General features: G+C 46.6%; 1 protein-coding gene across 3 annotated transcripts; it reads right to left on the reverse strand.

Moving 5' to 3' along the window:
• Positions 1-983: 983 nt before the first annotated feature.
• On the reverse strand, positions 984-15812 carry Commd7 (COMM domain containing 7). 3 transcript variants are annotated; one of them, XM_040746519.1, is made up of 9 exons: positions 15643-15812; positions 11735-11785; positions 11372-11474; positions 5017-5073; positions 4899-4936; positions 4303-4393; positions 3984-4033; positions 3383-3431; positions 984-2722 (listed from the first exon to the last, which is right to left on the reverse strand). In XM_040746519.1, exons 1-9 carry the CDS (start codon positions 15724-15726, stop codon positions 2646-2648), a joined length of 600 nt encoding a protein of 199 aa, XP_040602453.1. In that variant the 5' UTR covers positions 15727-15812; the 3' UTR covers positions 984-2645. The 3 variants fall into 3 exon arrangements, with proteins under 3 accessions (XP_040602453.1, XP_040602452.1, XP_040602454.1); XM_040746518.1 differs by having other exon boundaries at positions 11735-11788; positions 15643-15809; XM_040746520.1 differs by lacking the exon at positions 15643-15812 and adding an exon at positions 12532-12658 and having other exon boundaries at positions 11735-11788.
• Between the last annotated feature and the right edge of the window lie 563 nt (positions 15813-16375).

Below are 16375 nucleotides of genomic sequence, written 5' to 3' on the forward strand. Positions count from 1 at the left end.
TAATCAGTGTAAAGACAAGATCGTAAAGTAGACTGCTCAGCAGTTGCCTCTGACAGTAGGTTGTTCTTTTCTGTCTCTCTTTTTTTTTTTTTTTTTTTTGGTTTTTCGAGACAGGGTTTCTCTGTGGCTTTGGAGGCTGTCCTGGAACTCACTCTGTAGACCAGGCTGGCCTCGAACTCACAGAGATCCGCCTGCCTCTGCCTCCCGAGTGCTGGGATTAAAGGCGTGCGCCACCAACACCTGGCTCTTTTCTCTTTTTTTTCAGTTCTATAATTTGTTTCAATTTGTTTTCGTACTGTTTATTAGTGTGTGTGTGTGTGTGTATGTGTGTGTATGTGTGTGTGTCCGTCTCAAATAGTCCAGGCTGGGCTTGAACTGGTTATGCAGCCGAGGCTGACTTTGAACTTCTGATCTATTCACTTCCATCTCCTGAATGCTGCAATTACAGGCATGTACCACTGTGTCCGCCCCTCTTCATCTGAGACAAGTCAAGTGTTTTACCAGTGAACTACCCCAGCTGAGATGCCTGCTTTTGGAAAGTATTCCATATATATGAGTGTCATGTGTGTGCCTGGTACCTGTGGAGGTCAGTGTTCTGACTTCACAAGTGCCCAGATATGACTTTGCCCACCGTCCCCCCACACACAAATAAATAAATGTTGAAAACAACAGTAACAACAGAACCTTTATGAGCTGGGGATACAACTGTGTTGGTAAAGTGCTCCCATAACATCCAGGAAGCCCTAGGTTTGATCCCTCATAAAGATCTGACTTGAGGTACACATCCCAGCATTCATTTGGAGGGTTAGGTAGGAGGATTGCCATGAGTTTGAGGCCAGCCTGGGCTATGCATGAATACCAAGCCATCCAGAAATGCATTAACTATATCTTATCTCAACAAAAGCATTCTCTTTTTGGTGACAGCCCTAATCATGAGATTAGATGTAATCCAAAATTGAAATTTTTGAGGCATATTCAAGAAATCAGGTTAAAAACTTATTTTTATTATCTTTAATTATGTGTGGTACATGCTAATACATGTACCCATGGAACCCAGAGGCATTAAATTCCCTGGAGCTGGAGTTACAGAGGGTTATAAGTCACAATGTGGGTGCTGGGAACCAAACCCAGGTCCTCTGCTTAAACAGCCAATGCTCTTAACTACTAAAGCATTTCTCTAGCTCTTGCTTTATTATCTATCTATCTATCTATCTATCTATCTATCTATCTATCTAAAAAAAAACATCTATAGAGCAAGTTCCAGGACAGCCAGGGCTACCCAGAGAAACCCTGTATCGAAAAAACAAAGCAACAAATAACTTACTATGTGTACTTGAGTGTGTAAGGGTGTGTATGGGTTAGACACCAACTGTGGGAATCCATGTTCTCATTCTACCATGTGGGTCCCAGGGACTGAACTCAGATTAGGCACTGGGTAGGTGCATTATCTGTTTAGCCATCTCACTGGCCCTGGTTCTTTCTTTTCTTTTCTTTTTTTTTTTTTTTTTTTTTTTTTGGAGACAAGGGATCATATAGCCCAGGCTGACCACCTTGCCAGGTTTTATTAGGCAAATACTTTACCAACTGAGCTATACTATACCCACTCCCCCTTTTAAAAAAGATTTATTTCTGTGTATGGAGAGTGTTTGTGTGCACATGTGTCTGCCCTTGGAGGTCAGAAGGTGTGAGGTGCTGGAGTTACAAGCCTCCAGCCATGGGGGCTGAGAACAGAACAACTTGGGTCTTCTCAAAGAGCAGGAAGCACTCTTAACCACAGGGCCATCAATCCATCAATCTACCCCCATGGCTGGCTCAGCCTGAGACAGGTTCTCACTTTGTTGCCCTGGCTGAGCTCTAACTTTTGGCGATCTTCCTGTCCCTGCTTCTGTAGTGTCAGGGTTACAGGTATATGCCACTATATTATCTTGGATGACTCCTAAACCTGTGGAGAAAGACATTTAGGAGATTCAGATCTTTTCTTTAGAAACTGTTTTTCTTTTTTTTTTTTCTTGGTTTTTCGAGACAGGGTTTCTCTGTGGCTTTGGAGGAAACTGTTTTTCTTTTAATTGACCATTTAACCAAAAGGTGTTTGGGCATCTGGAACCAAAAAAATCTAAGACAGCCTCAAAAGGTCTACCTCCTTATAACACAAAACACAAAAGGATAATCCCAGAAGTTGTGACAGGGTCTTCCCCCAGTTCTTTCCAGAGAAGACTAAGCACAGACTTTCATACAGATGACTCAGCAAACACTGGCTGGTCATGCCTGCCACTCCCAAATAAAGTGTGAAACAGATAGGACCTCTCTAGACAAGCCATCCATACCACCTGCCTCTTCTTCAGCCACAAACAAGCACTCAACCATCTGGTTGAAGGAACCATTTGTTTACTCTGTTTAATGGGAGGTAACAATGCCCCCCACCAAAGAAAGAAAACAACCCTAGATGTAATAGCTGCTCCCAGGAGACTGTAGGCAAGGCTCCCATGAGGAGCTTACAGAGGAATCATGCAGGACTCAAGTACTGGGCCCTGTTTTGTTTTGTTTTGTTTTCCCAGAAACTCTGCACCTGGGCTCCCGAGGTGGTGGGGTCCCTGGAGCAGTCATTAGGGAAGAGGCAGGAAGGAGCAAGGGAACAGGAAACAGGATCAGCTGAGGCACTCCATGCTTGCTCTGACTCGCTCCATCTCATGCAGGAAGCTGTAGAACTGAGGCAAGGTTAATTCTGGGGAGAGAAAATTCAGTTTGAGGTGAGTGCTTCCAATGCCACAGAATCATCCAGGAAAATCCATTCTACTTGCAATTACTGTATTTATGTGACAGGAAGCAGAGCCAGGGCCTTGTGTACACATTGCTCCACCCCAGGTTGACATCTATTTTCTTTGGTACATCTCAGCAGTTCTTTTTGTGGTGCTGGGACTCAAACCCCAGCCTATAGCATGCCAGACAAGGGCTCCACTGAGCTACATGCAGCTAAACGGTTCCTGATACACAAACCATTAGAATAAGGAGCCTGCCATCTTGACCATGCAAGGGCCTCAGCTCTAAAAAAACTCAAGTGTGTATACAGGAGGTGTCATGGAGGGTTTCACAGCTGACATCCTTTGCGGTGTTCAGAGATGTCCACAAGAGTTTCTTGCCCCCAATCTGCTTCCATTCTAGCCACCCCCACCCATCCTTTTGTCTTCTACTCAGGGTTTCCAGTCTCCCAACAGCTTAGTAACAGCCCGGGCACTGGGCTCTATAAGAGGGGAGGAGTAGACGGCTGCTCTAGAGCTTGGGGATAACCGTGTCTTAAGAGACATGGGCTGTGTCAGGCAGGCTTCACCAGCCTAGGTGACTGAAGAAAGAAGTGGACAGCTTCAAAACGGGGTTACAGACTCACCTATATACACATTTTCAGTTTGTTTTCCTTTCTTAACCACCAACTTTAACTAAAAGGAAAAGGGGGGAGAAAATGAAGAAAATAAATAAATTGGGTGGCACACACCTTTAATCCCAGCACTTGGGAGGCAGAAGCAGGCGGATCTCAGTGAGTTCCAGGCCAGCCAGACTGTTACACAGAGAAACCCTGTCTCAAAAAAACAAAACAAAACAAACAAACAAAAACTTTTGAGACAGGGCCTCATGAAGCCCAATACGGCCTTGAACTTTCTTCTCCTTTTTTAAAAAAATGTTATTTTTATTTCATGTGCATTGGTGTTTGTCTGCATGTCTGTCTGTCTGTCTGAGGATGCCAGATCCCCTGATACTGGAGTTACAGACAGTTGTGAGCTGCCATGTGGGTGCTGCAGATTGAACCTTAGTCCTCTGGAAGAGCAGTTAGTGCTCTTAATTGCTGAGCCATCTTTCCAGCCTCCTGGCCTTGAACTTTCAATGTTCGAACCTCCTGAGAGTGGGATTACAGGTCTGTGCCACCATACCCAGTTTTTAATAACTTTTAACCAGGTTGAAATCTTTCCCATTGCCACTTACCACAGACTTACCTGTAAAAATATGCTTCCCACTTTCTCTAATTCACTGCTTCCAGATGTCACTGTAACACAGAGAAAAGAACACTAAGTGACTGACTGAGGACTTCTAAAGAGCTCAATATAGCAGACTATCTGGAGCAGCCATGTTGGGGTGAATATGAGCCAGCAAGATGGGAACAGGGATGGAGGTGTCTAGAGGCAGCCAGCTGCCTGGCCTTCAATGGTATCTAAGATCAAGACCAGGCCTTTTCCACCCAGGATCTCTAAAAATGTCTACGGTCCAAGCCCAGCACAGCCGAACACTTGCCCAGCAATGGATCCATCTAGTTACCTCCAAATCGCCACTCCATATCAATCAGCTGGTTAATCATCAGGGTCTGACCTATGGCCCAGTGTGCAAGGGTTGAGGCATTCTGCTTCCACTGGAAGAAAAGCAAAGACCAGTGTCACCAAAGTGGAGACCATCAGTCCCTATCCCTCTGCTCCAAGCACAGCAGTGCTCTAGGCTCAACGGAGAGGGAAGAAAGCAGAAGCAAGGGCTGAATCTACATGCCTGCACATTTCCAAGACACAGCAGTGATACAGCCTTTTCACAGGGTGTCATGATGACCATGAATTTGCTATGCAGCTGAGGCTGGCCTTGAGCCCCACTCCAGTGCTGGGATTAGAGGTCTGTACCACTATGCCCAGTTTAAATTTTCCATCCCCAAATTTAATCCAATTGGAACAACAATGGCATTAATGTTTGGTCTGAGGGCTGCCCGAGCAGAGCTGGTGGACTGCTGCAGGTGTGTCATTCCTGGGAAGCTGATGGAGGAGGAATGGGATGGTTTTGTCTTGCTCAGCAATTTCCCCCCTTCCCTTTTCTTTCCTTTTCTTTTCAGGAAATAAAAGCCAGGATCTTAACCTTGATTAACAGAATTATACCTTTTCAGAAAAGTAAGTGGCTTTCTCCTCAGTAAGACCTGTAAGAGAACAGAAGGATAGTTAACATAACAAAGAGCTCAGAGGCCCTCCACTCCCCAGGCAACCTCAGGCAACCTACCTAGAGTCAGGAGATCAGCCTGCACCTGCTCGGCAGTGAGGCCCTTCTTCAGTGCACCTTGCAGGAGAGAAACCATAGTGTAAATGATGCATGGGTCAGGAAGTATTTGTTGGACCCAACACGCATGTGGCATAAGACAAAAACAATATGCTTCAGGAAGGTCTCCAGTGGCTGGGGAGAAAATGCAGCCCTGAAGCCACTATGGGGCAGGGTACACAATCTGTTCTGTGCAGTGGGGTCAGTCCCCCTCAGGGATGCTGGACTGAACTAGAGACAACAGAAAAGACTGGGCTTGGGACAGGCCAGTGGAGGGAAGAGTGAGCAAGGCTACAGCTCTGGAGCTCCACGGCAGCCTGACACAAAAGTGCGGTTAAAATTGGGGTGCAACCTTAGCTGGGCGTTGGTGGCGCACGCCTTTAATCCCAGCAGTCAGGAGGCAGAGGCAGGCAGATCTCTGAGTTCAAGGTCAGCCAGCCTGGTCTTCAGGATGGCTCTGGTCCAGGACAGTCAGGACCACACAGAGAAACTGTCTCAAACAAACAAAACAAAGCAAAAGCTGAGTGACATTAGGAGATGCAGCTCAGTTGGTTTCCCTGGAGTTATGGGTGCTGGGATAAACTTGGGTCCTCTGGAAGAGTAGCAAGGACACTCTTAACTGCCGACAATGCTCCTGCCTCAGCTTCCCCAATGTTGGATTATAGAATGTGGCCATCATGCCATTGTTCCTGTATCCATACATGTTGATCCAAGGCATGTTTCTATCACTGGGCATTGGCTTTCACAGTTCCCTCTGCTGGGAACAGTCTTCCCCAATCTGTACCAGGCTGATCCCCTACTGCATTCAGACCTCCGTGAATCTCAAACCTTTGGGAAGAACCCCTGACAATGCCACTTAAAATTGTCTTTTGGGGGTTGGAGAGGGCTCTTTCAGAGGACCTGAGTTCAGCTGACAGAACCCATGTGGGGTGACCCACAATCCCGTTACTCTGGCTCTAGTTGGATCCAATGCCTTTGGCCTGTGAGGGCATCTGCACTCATGTGCATATTCCCCTCTTCCCCCTCCAGACACACAAGCATAGACATAACTAAAAGAAAACAAGGCATTGTGAATGTGACAGTATAGCTCAGTGGTAGAGGGCTTGCCTAGCTAATAACTAAAAGAAATACACACATATACACACACAAAACAGACAAATGAACTAAACAACAATAACAAGAAAAATTAAAGTTTTTTTGTTTTGTTTTTTGAAGACAGTCTTGAGTATCCCAGGATGGCTGAACACTTGCTGTGTAGATGAGGATGTCTTTGATCTTCTGTCCCTACCTCCTGAGTGCTGGGATGAAGGGCGTTTTTTTTTTTTTTTTTTCCGAGACAGGGTTTCTCTGTGTTGTTTTTGGAGGCTGTCCTGGAACTCGCTATGTAGACCAAGCTGGCCTCGAACTCACAGAGATCCGCCTGCCTCTGCCTCCTGACTGCTGGGATTAAAGGCGTGCGCCACCAACGCCTGGCCAGGCATTTTTTTTTATGTGAAGGTGGTAGAATCATGGATTGTGATCCACATTTCATCATCATCATTATTATTGACAGGTTCTCACTACGTAGCCCTGGCTAACCTAAAACTTACTACTAGACCAGGCTAGCCTGAAACTCACAGATCCACCAGCCTCTGCCTCCTGAGTGCTGGGATTAAAGGTGTGCACCACCACTGCCCAGCTTCCTCCCTTCTTTCTTTCTCTTTCTCTCTTGTACATGCACACATATGGCTATGGTTTTGAGAGTCTTATGTAGCCTAGGCTAGCCCCAAACCTGCTATGTAGATTGGAATGACCCTAAACTGATCCTTCTGCATCCACTCGGTAGGATTAAAGGTATCAGCACCATTCTTGTATTTTTTTTTCTATTATAAATACAAATGTTACTTTGTGTTGTTTAGGGCCAACAAACACAATATTTAAGTAGCTTATAGATGAGAGGGACCCCAGGAGCAAGCAGTTGTTTGTGCTTTAGGCCATCCTGATGGGCTGTCTTGGTGAGTAGTACCAGGCCATGGATGCCCTATCAGGGACTGACACAGCACGCTAAGCTTTAGGGACCAAAGAGCAGGCTACAGTTACCTTTGGTAGGCAGGAGAGGTGGCTTCCTAAGTCCTCCAGGGCTTCTTTTTCAGCTATTTCTTTTGGTGATTCCTAAACCAATGCCAGCCTAGTAGTCAGGGGACAAGCCTGTGGTGGTCCTCTGTATGAAGGCTTGGTGAAAACACCTAGCAGGGTAGGAAGTAATCATGGCTGGAACCAGTCACCTGGAGGCTGGTCAGCTGAATCCACCCTGTGAGACCCAGGGGACAGCAAGGTGGCAGTCACTATACACTGACAGAATACCTGCTGTGTGCCAGCACCATGCTAAGACACTGAGAGACATTACTAGTCACAAAGACAATAATGTCTGCCCTAGTGAGGCTTGTATTCTACTGAGAGACAGATCACACAAGTAATATAAGAAGCATGAGAGGTCAATGTGCCAGAGAAAAGCAGGAAGAGTTGGCAGCCCTGGGACCAAAGGCCAACTTCAGTCATTTGTAGGAAAATAGCACTCTCATGCCTTAGGAATGTGGAAAGTTTTGTGTGCTCGTTTCCCTCTTGTAAGGACAAGAAAGAAAGTGCATGTGCATATGCATGCATGCACGCTGGGGAGTAGGAATGGCAAACTACCTTTAATAAAAAATACAAGTCAGCCAGGCGTTGGTGGCGCACGCCTTTAATCCCAGCACTCGGGAGGCAGAGGCAGGCGGATCTCTGTGAGTTCGAGGCCAGCCTGGTCTACAGAGTGAGTTCCAGGACAGCCTCCAAAGCCACAGAGAAACCCTGTCTCGAAAAACCAAAAAAAAAAAAAAAAAAAGAGAGAGAGAAAAGAACAACCTACTGTCAGAGGCAACTGCTGAGCAGTCTACTTTACGATCTTGTCTTTACACTGATTATTATCCCTTTAAAGTTTATTTGTTTGATAGTGGGGGCACATTCCACAGCATGCCCATGGAGGTCAGAGGACAACTTGGGCAAGCTCTTTCCTTCCAGCTTGTGCATCCAAGGGATCAAACTCAGGTTGTCAGGCTTGATGGCAAGCACCTTTACCTGATTCCATTTCATCAGCCTCTGTACCTTTTATTTTGTGTGCTCATCAACTGTAGCTTCCAGTTTTATTTGTTGTATAAACTAGTGAGTTTATGAATTCTAGACCACATTACAAGACCATCTCAAAAAGAAAACAAAATACAAAACCAAAGCTGAACTTGGAAGTGAAAGCAGAATATGACTTACTAAGTAAGACTTTGTTAAGATTCTAGCCAGGCAGTGGTGGCGCATGCCTTTAATCCCAGCACTCGGGAGGCAGAGGCAGGCGGATCTCTGTGAGTTCGAGACCATCGTGGTCTACAAAAGCTAGTTCCAGGACAGCCTCCAAAGCCACAGAGAAACCCTGTCTCGAAAAACAAACAAACAAACAAAAACAAAACAAAACAAAAAAAAAAAGTCAGTAGCGGATCACCCCCCAAGGACAGACAGCTTGCTAGGGCTAAGCAGTGGTTTAAGTAAGTCCCTGGACAAGTCCATGTAGACCTGGAAGGGCAGCTGCCCCTCAACTTTTGCCTATTATCTTTTTCCACGCACTTGGTTTTGTTTCCTCTGGTGCTGGAGACTACACCCAGGGCCGTGAGCACTCCAGGCAGGTGCTCTGCCTCTGAGCTTATCTTTCTCCACCCTTCCAACAGGGAACTCCAGCAGCCCCCTCAGCTCTGTTTCATCCCCTAAGAAGGTGATTATCAGAGGTGAAGAACTTGGACCAAGGTCTCCATAGGGAGCAAGCAAGGAGTGCAGAAGGCCCCACCCACCAGTAACCAAACGACAGCAGGCTAGGGCCCTATCTGGAGCCTGCTGAGTGGGAGAACAATGGCCATAGGGGACAAAAGGCAGCAGACAATGAGGAACCACAAGCAAGGGCTGCAAGATTTCCTTTCGGATAGGATAATGGTGTGCTTATCTTTCACAGGTAGATAACTAGGCATTCCGGAATGAAATCCTTGTGTGCTGTTTGCTTTAAACAGATCTAGTCTGGAGAGCAGTGAGAAGCAAAGGGCAGGTGAAATAACTCAGGGAAGGGTTGGTAGTGTTCCAGTGGGATGTTTAAAGAACTATGTAAAAGGCAGGTATGGTGGTGCAAACCTTTAACGGAGTATTCGGGATGCTGCGGCAGGCAGGTCTCTAAGTTCCATACCAGCCTGGTCTACATAGCAAGTTCTAGGTCAGGCAAAGGCTACCTATCTCAAAAAAAACAAAAAACAAAAAACAAAACAAAACAAAAACCAAACCAACCAAACAAAAAAAACCTCACACGCTGATGTGGTGTAATTCCAGTACTCAGGTAGCTGAGGCAGGAGACTTGTGAGTTAGATGACAGTCTGTATTACACATTTAAATCCTGTCTCAAAAGAGGAAATGACTCAGAAGGCAGAGGCAGGTGGATCTCTTTGAGTTCGAGTACAGCCTGCTCTCAATAGTGAGGTCCAGAACAGCCAGGGCTACATAGTGAGAGGGCTTGTCTCAAAAACAAACAACCAAAAAGCAAAAAAGTAATCACTTCTGCAAAGCTTTCCCCTGACATCCTCTCTACCCCCACCGCTTTGCTTGAGTGGTTAACTATTTCACAGATACTGGGTTTCTTTATTGCAGGATTTGTATGTGGTTCTAAGGCTGGTTGGCACTGGTGGTGCAGGAAGACCTTCTGGCTGCAGGAAGTGACCCAGTGGATTCCTGAGGTCCTTTCAGCTCTAACAGGCCACATTACAACTAGTTTAATGGCAGAAAGATGTGGACTGCTGTCTTTTTTTTTTTTTTTTTTTTTTTTTTTTGCCTTTGTTTTGAGATAGAGAGTAATGCTAGGTAGCACAGGCTGGCTTCAAACTTGTGATCTTCTTGCCTCAGCCACAGATTGTATTGGAATTACACACATGAGGCACACGGCAGTCCTTGTATTTTTATTTTTAATCTACCATAAAAATACCTTAGACTGGCCGGGCATTGGTGGCGCACACCTTTAATCCCAGCACTCGGGAGGCAGAGGCAGGCGGATCTCTGTGAGTTCAAGACCAGCCTGGACTACCAAGTGAGTTCCAGGACAGCCTCCAAAGCCACAGAGAAACCCTGTCTCGTAAAACCAAAAGAAAAAAAAACCTTAGACTGAGGCGGTGGCGGTGGCGCATGCCTTTAGTCCTAGCAACACTGGTGAGCCCGGCTTTGAGCTGTGTGGCTCTCTGCTTTGTCAGCAAGTTGCACCTGGGCATCCTCTAGGCACTAGTTCACAGGCCTCTTAGAATACTACAGTCCCTGAGAGAAAATGATACAGCACTGGCACACAGCCCATGTATACTGCATACTTTAACTATCTCTCAGTCCCTTATACTCCCTAACATATGGTAAATACATGTAAATGCTAGTCATACCACAAAGCATGTCTGTCCTTGTTGCATACAGACCTGATTTTTAAAAATGTTTAAGGTGGGCTGGAGAGATGGCCCAGCAGTAAGAACACTGGCTGCTTTTACAGAGGTCCTGGGTTCAATTCCTAGCACCCACATGGCAGCTCACAACTGCTTGGAATTCCGTTTCCAGGGGATCTGACACCTTTACACCAATACACATAAAATAAAGTTAAATAAATTATCTTTAAAAAAATGTTTAAGGGGGGCTAGAGAGATGGTTCAGGGGCTAAGAGCAGTGACTGTTCCTCCAGATGTCCTGATTTCATCTATAATGAGATCTGGTGCCTTCTTCTGGTATATAAGAAGAACACTGTATACATAGTAAATAAATAAATCTTTCTTTTTTTTTTTTTTTTTTTTTTTTTGGTTTTTCGAGACAGGGTTTCTCTGTGACTTTGGAGGCTGTCCTGGAACTCGCTCTGTAGACCAGGCTGGCCTCGAACTCACAGAGATCCGCCTGCCTCTGCCTCCCGAGTGCTGGGATTAAAGGCGTGTGCCACCAACGCCCGGCATAAATCTTAAAAATATACATTAAAGCTGGCCATTGGTGGCACATGCCTTTAATCCCAGCACTTGGGAGGCAGAGGCAGGCCGATCTCTGTGAGTTCCAGGACAGCCTCCAAAACAGAGAAACCCTGTCTCAAACCTCCCCCAAAAAAACATTAAAAATAAAAAAAATGTTAAGGCATACACTCTGCTCTTGGACAGCATCCCCTGCCATGTCTGGCTCTTTGCTGGATGCTGCTTGGATGGCTCCCTAACTAAAGGAAGGCTCAGGAAGCAGTAGCATCTCATCTCTGTGGAGATGCTAAGAGTCAACTCACCATTCGGAACCAGAAGGAGGCTTTTCATGATGCTTTTGAGGGGGCCAAGACTGATCTGATTGGTGGTGGCAAATTCGGAGAGCTGGGCCAGAAAGCGCTCCACCTGCAGAGGGGACAACACAAACACACCTTTACTCACCTTTTAAAAGATGCTTATTTATGTGCATGAGTATTCACCTGCATGTATGTTGCATGGGGTCCAAGAAACAAGAATCACAGAGGGTTGTGAGCTACCACGTGGATTCTGGGAACTGAATCCAGGTCCTTTGTAAGAGCAGCCAGTACCCAGACATTCTTCTCTAAGTTCTCAGGCGTTTAGATCCATGTTGGCAAAACCTCCTTAGCACAAAACACCTTACTCACCTCCTTCGGCTCAGTTAGGAAACGGAAAAGCACTTCTGTCAGGGCTGAGAACTGCTGCAAAAGGACAACACAGAGCATCAGCACCACTTCTGCTCCCAGATGCCCAACACCCAGTGTGCCCTCCGCACCCAGTGTGCCCTCCACACCCAGTGTGCCCTCTGCACCCAGTGTGCCCACGCCAACTAGTGTGCCCAACACCCAGTGTGCCCTCCGCACCCAGTGTGCCCTCCACACCCAGTGTGCCCACCGCACCCAGTGTGCCACACACTATCCAACTGCAGGCTTTTGACACAGGAGAATGGAACCAGTTAGGCTGATGATCCATATTTACTTACTATTTTATTAATTCTTGGAGGGTTTTTTTTTTTTTTTTGGGTTTCTCAAGACAGGGTTTTCTGTGTAGCCTTGGCTGCCCTGGAACTCACTCTGTAAACCAGGCTGGCCTCGAACTCACAGAGATCCACCTGCCTCTGCCTGCCAAGTGCTGGGATTAAAGGCGTGCGCCACCAATGCTTGGCTTCAGAGGACAACTTTTAAATAGTGGTTCTCACTTTCTGATTTGTTGAGGCAGGGTCTCTCTTTTTTATTTTTGAGACAGGGTCTCACTGTGTATTCCTGACCAGCCTGAAGCTCTATATGTAGACCAAGCTGGCCTTGAACTCACAGAGACCTGCTTACCTCTACCTCCTGAGTGTCGGGATTAAAGACCAAATGTTTAAAGGTAGTGTATGTGGGAGAGACCCGGAAAATATAGGAAGGCAAAACAGATGAAAAGAGAAATTCTTTGATGTCTTCACCTAAGTTGTTACTGTTGGTGGTTTGGTTCTGGGTTTTGTTGTCGCTTTGAGAGAAGGTGTCACTGTGTAGTACTAGTTTGTGCACCAAGGCCAGCCTGGATCTACATAGTGAGTTCCTGGCCAGTCAGGGCTCCACAGCGAGACCCTGTCTGAAAATACACAAAAATAACAATAAAATAAATAAAGGTATATAGCAGGGTGTTGGTGGCACTCACCTTTAATCTAGCACTTGGAAGGCAGAGGCAGGTGAATCTCTGAGCTCCAGACTAGCCTGGTCTACAAGAGTGAGTTCTAGGAGAGCCAGGGATACACAGAAACCCTGTTTCAAAACCAACCAAACCAAAAAAAAAAAAATCAAAAATCAAATCAAATGAATACATAAATAAATGTGTGAGCCACAATGACCACCTTTGAGGCAGGCAGGATCTGTCTCTCTCGTTTCTTCCGCTGAGACTGTACATTCCTGGGGGGGGGGGTATCACAAGCCTATGTTTTGCAACCCTGATAAGAAACACAGACTTTCTTAGCATTTCTTGATATAGCCTTTTGTCTTCACAGCATCTTAAGTCTTGTTAAGTGCACAGGAAGTATTTGTTGTGTAAGTCTTCTTCCATGGCTGCCTTACCCAGGATTGCTCATTAACTATCTCTACCTATCAAAATCTCAACTCTTATCAAAAGTAAACATCGGAAGAGATGCTTAATGTTAGGGAAATGCTAGCCAGTGAAAGGAGATACCCCTTCATTTACCAAATCTGCAAGGTCTGGGGACACAAGCTGCACACTGATGGCTCTGGGGATAACTGGACAACCTTCCTAGAGGACGATGTCATACCATACATCCAATTTTAATGACAACCACAGCCCTAGAACCATGAATTCCCCTGAAAAGAGCATGTGCTTCATATCTGTTCCATCCATGCTTGTAAAGAGCTTTTTCCCTGGAAAGTATTGTTCATATGAACAAATAATAGAAATTCAGCCACACAAGGTGGTGAACTCCTGCAATGGCACCCAGCACTTGGGGAGGCAGAGGCAGGAGGATCACTAGCAAGTTCTAGGCCAGCTAGACTAGAGTGGGACCTTGTTCAAGGAACAAACAAACCAGCCATAACTTCCACTCAGGAGGCTGAGGCAGGAGATCATGAATTTGAGGTTAGTATAGGCTACATAGTTAATTGGTTTAATTTAAAAAAATGAAAAAAGAAAAAGAAAACAAAACAAACAATGCCAGTCAGTAGTGGCACACGCATTTAATCCCAGCACTGGGGAGGCAGAGGCAGGAGGATCTTTATGAGTTTGAGACCAGCCTGGTCCACAGATTCAGTTCCAGGATAGCCAGGACTGTTACACAGAGAACCCTTGTCTCGAAAAACAAACAAAAACAACAACAAAAAAAAACAACAAAAATTTTTGTTAAAAGAGTTGTTTGTTTGCTTTTAAAGAGCTGGACCTGTTGGCACAGGTATATAATCTCAGCTATTCAGGAGGCAGAGGAAGGAGGATTCTAAATTCAAGGCCAGCTTGGGCAACTCACTGAGAGTCAGACTCAAACAAACAAGGTCAGACACAGTGGCGCATCCTAGAGTCCTAGCTCTGGAAAGCAGAGGTCAGGCTTACAAAGCCCTTGTCTAAAAATAAAAGAAAAACACAACATCAAACCACCACACAGAACTAAGTGCTGATGAATAGATATTTGAGCATGGTGACACACCTGTGATCCCAACACTTGGGGAAACTAAGGCAGGAAGAGCTTGAATTTGAGGACAGTCAGGGGACAGAAAGACCCTGTCTCAGGTGAGACAGAAAAAGAAAAAGAAAGAGTGAATCTTGGGGCTGCAAGATGGCTCAGCTGGCAAAGGCACTTGCTGCCAAGTCTGATGGCCTGAGTTCAAACCCTGGAACCTGCACAGCATCAAAGCACCAAAGCCAACTCCCATAGGCTATTCTACATCTTTCAAGAGTAACGCTTCCGCAGTACAATGTTCCCCCTCTACAAGATTTCCCGAGAACAGTGTTAACAGCAAAAATAGTGACCTCCCTTTGAAGTCACACACCTGGTTCTGAATTCCTCCTTCCAGACTTGGAATTTTTCCACCTCAGCCTGTCAAGTGGTGGCATGATAGGCATGTACTACCAACAGATCTTACTTTTGCTATTTATTTGTTTATTTTGAAGCAGGGTCTCTATATGTAGCTTTAGCTGGCCTGAAACTCATTGGTTTTGAATTTGCAGAGATGGACTTGCCTTGGCCTGCAGAATGCTGGGATTAAAGGTGAGCACACTACTCCGCCCTGCATAGTTTGGTTTTTATTCCTCAAGCAAGGTGTGGGGAGTTGAGGGCCTCAGCACCTGGGAAACTAAGACCCAGTCAGGGAAACAACATGTAGTACATTTAGAGGGATGAAGGGTTACATACTTATCTATTTTGCTTTTTTTTTTTTTTTTTTGGTTTTTCGAGACAGGGTTTCTCTGTGGCTTTGGAAGCTGTGCTGGAACTAGCTCTTATAGACCAGGCTGGTCTCGAACTCACAAAGATCGGCCTGTCTCTGCCTCCCGAGTGCTGGGATTAAAGGCGTGCGCCACCAACGCCCGGTATCTATTTTGCTTTTCTTGACAGGAGGTGTCATGTAGTTCAGACTGGCCTTGAACAAGATAGTTAGTGAAAGTTGGATCTGAGCTCCTGCTGTCACCTCCCAAGTGCTGGTATTAACAAGGACCACTGTAACCCGTTTATTCTGGCTGGAGCACAGGGTGACCCCAGACGCCCTGACTTGGCTAATTCTCCCAGTCTGAACAGGAGGTGGCATTCCGAGCCCTACAACAGGGACAGGCGTGCACCATGCCTTTCCGGGACTGGAAAGGGGTGTGGTCACAGGTCCGGTCTGAACCTCTTCCGGCTCAGGCCCAGAGCTCCATTCAGGCCTGGCCACACTGACACTCACACCCGGCTTGCAGTCGACCTGCCCTCCCTAATCTGTCCAGCCTGGAGCCCCTCGGAATCCCCTCATTCCCATCTCTTGAAGCCTACAATTCTGTTCCTCAAGGGGTCCCCACCTCCGTTGTGAGCCGGCCCACTCCTGAGCCCCTCCCATGCCCAGGAGAGGCCCACCTGCGCGCCCAGCTGGTTCAGTTGCTGCATGTCGCCGCGCACGGCCTCTGGCACGGGGTCCTGGGTGCAGTGCAGGCGACCCATGGCGCCAGGAGCCTGGCCGCCCCGCAGCGGCACTCGCTTCCTCCTTCCCGGCCTCGCTGCGCTTCCGCAGCCGCACTTTCGCCACACTCCCAGCCGCCGTTCTCGGGGTAGCGCGCACGCGCGGCCGCTGGGCTCCGGGAATCGCTCTGAGCATCCCACTAGAATTCCAGGTCTGCCCTGGTGACCCTGGGTAAAGCGCTTGACCCTTCTGAGTCTCAGTTTCATTGTATAATGTTATCTGGGATAACTACTGGGGTTTTCATCCTCCCAAAACATTGAGCTCAGAGCTTGGTATTCCTTAGTCAGTGACTGTTCCTGTCCTTATCACCATTGCTGTTAATCACTGGGTAAATGTATCTATTAAGTATATCTACCATTTCTCTCTCCTCTATACATTTGGTTCTGGGGATTGGTCCTGGGTCTTGCATAGGCTTGGCAAGGGCTCTGCCTCTGAGCTACATCAACAAACCCCAGCAAATACTGCGTGGCTGCCAGAGCTGGTAACAGAGGAAGGTATAATCCATCGTAACCCTATGAGAGCTCATATCAGAGGGAAGTAGTAGATCGGAAACTTGGACAGGCATTAGTGTCATCTGGACAATTTGGCATAACTACTAATTGCTGGGCCCCACCCCCAGGAGCCACACTT

Source organism: Mesocricetus auratus, unplaced genomic scaffold (genome assembly GCF_017639785.1).
Source record: "Mesocricetus auratus isolate SY011 unplaced genomic scaffold, BCM_Maur_2.0 Super-Scaffold_100004, whole genome shotgun sequence".
In the NCBI taxonomy this organism is placed as follows: Eukaryota; Metazoa; Chordata; class Mammalia; order Rodentia; family Cricetidae; genus Mesocricetus; species Mesocricetus auratus.

Coding starts and splice junctions, on each gene's coding strand:
- Commd7 (XM_040746518.1), bottom strand. CDS start 15,726: ATGGGTCGCCTGCACTGCACCCAGGACCCCGTGCCAGAGGCCGTGCGC. Junction 4,034..4,302: donor TATGGAGTGGCGATTTGGAG/GTAACTAGATGG, acceptor TCTGTGTTACAG/TGACATCTGGAAGCAGTGAA. Junction 2,723..3,382: donor AACTGAAAATGTGTATATAG/GTGAGTCTGTAA, acceptor TTCTCTCCCCAG/AATTAACCTTGCCTCAGTTC.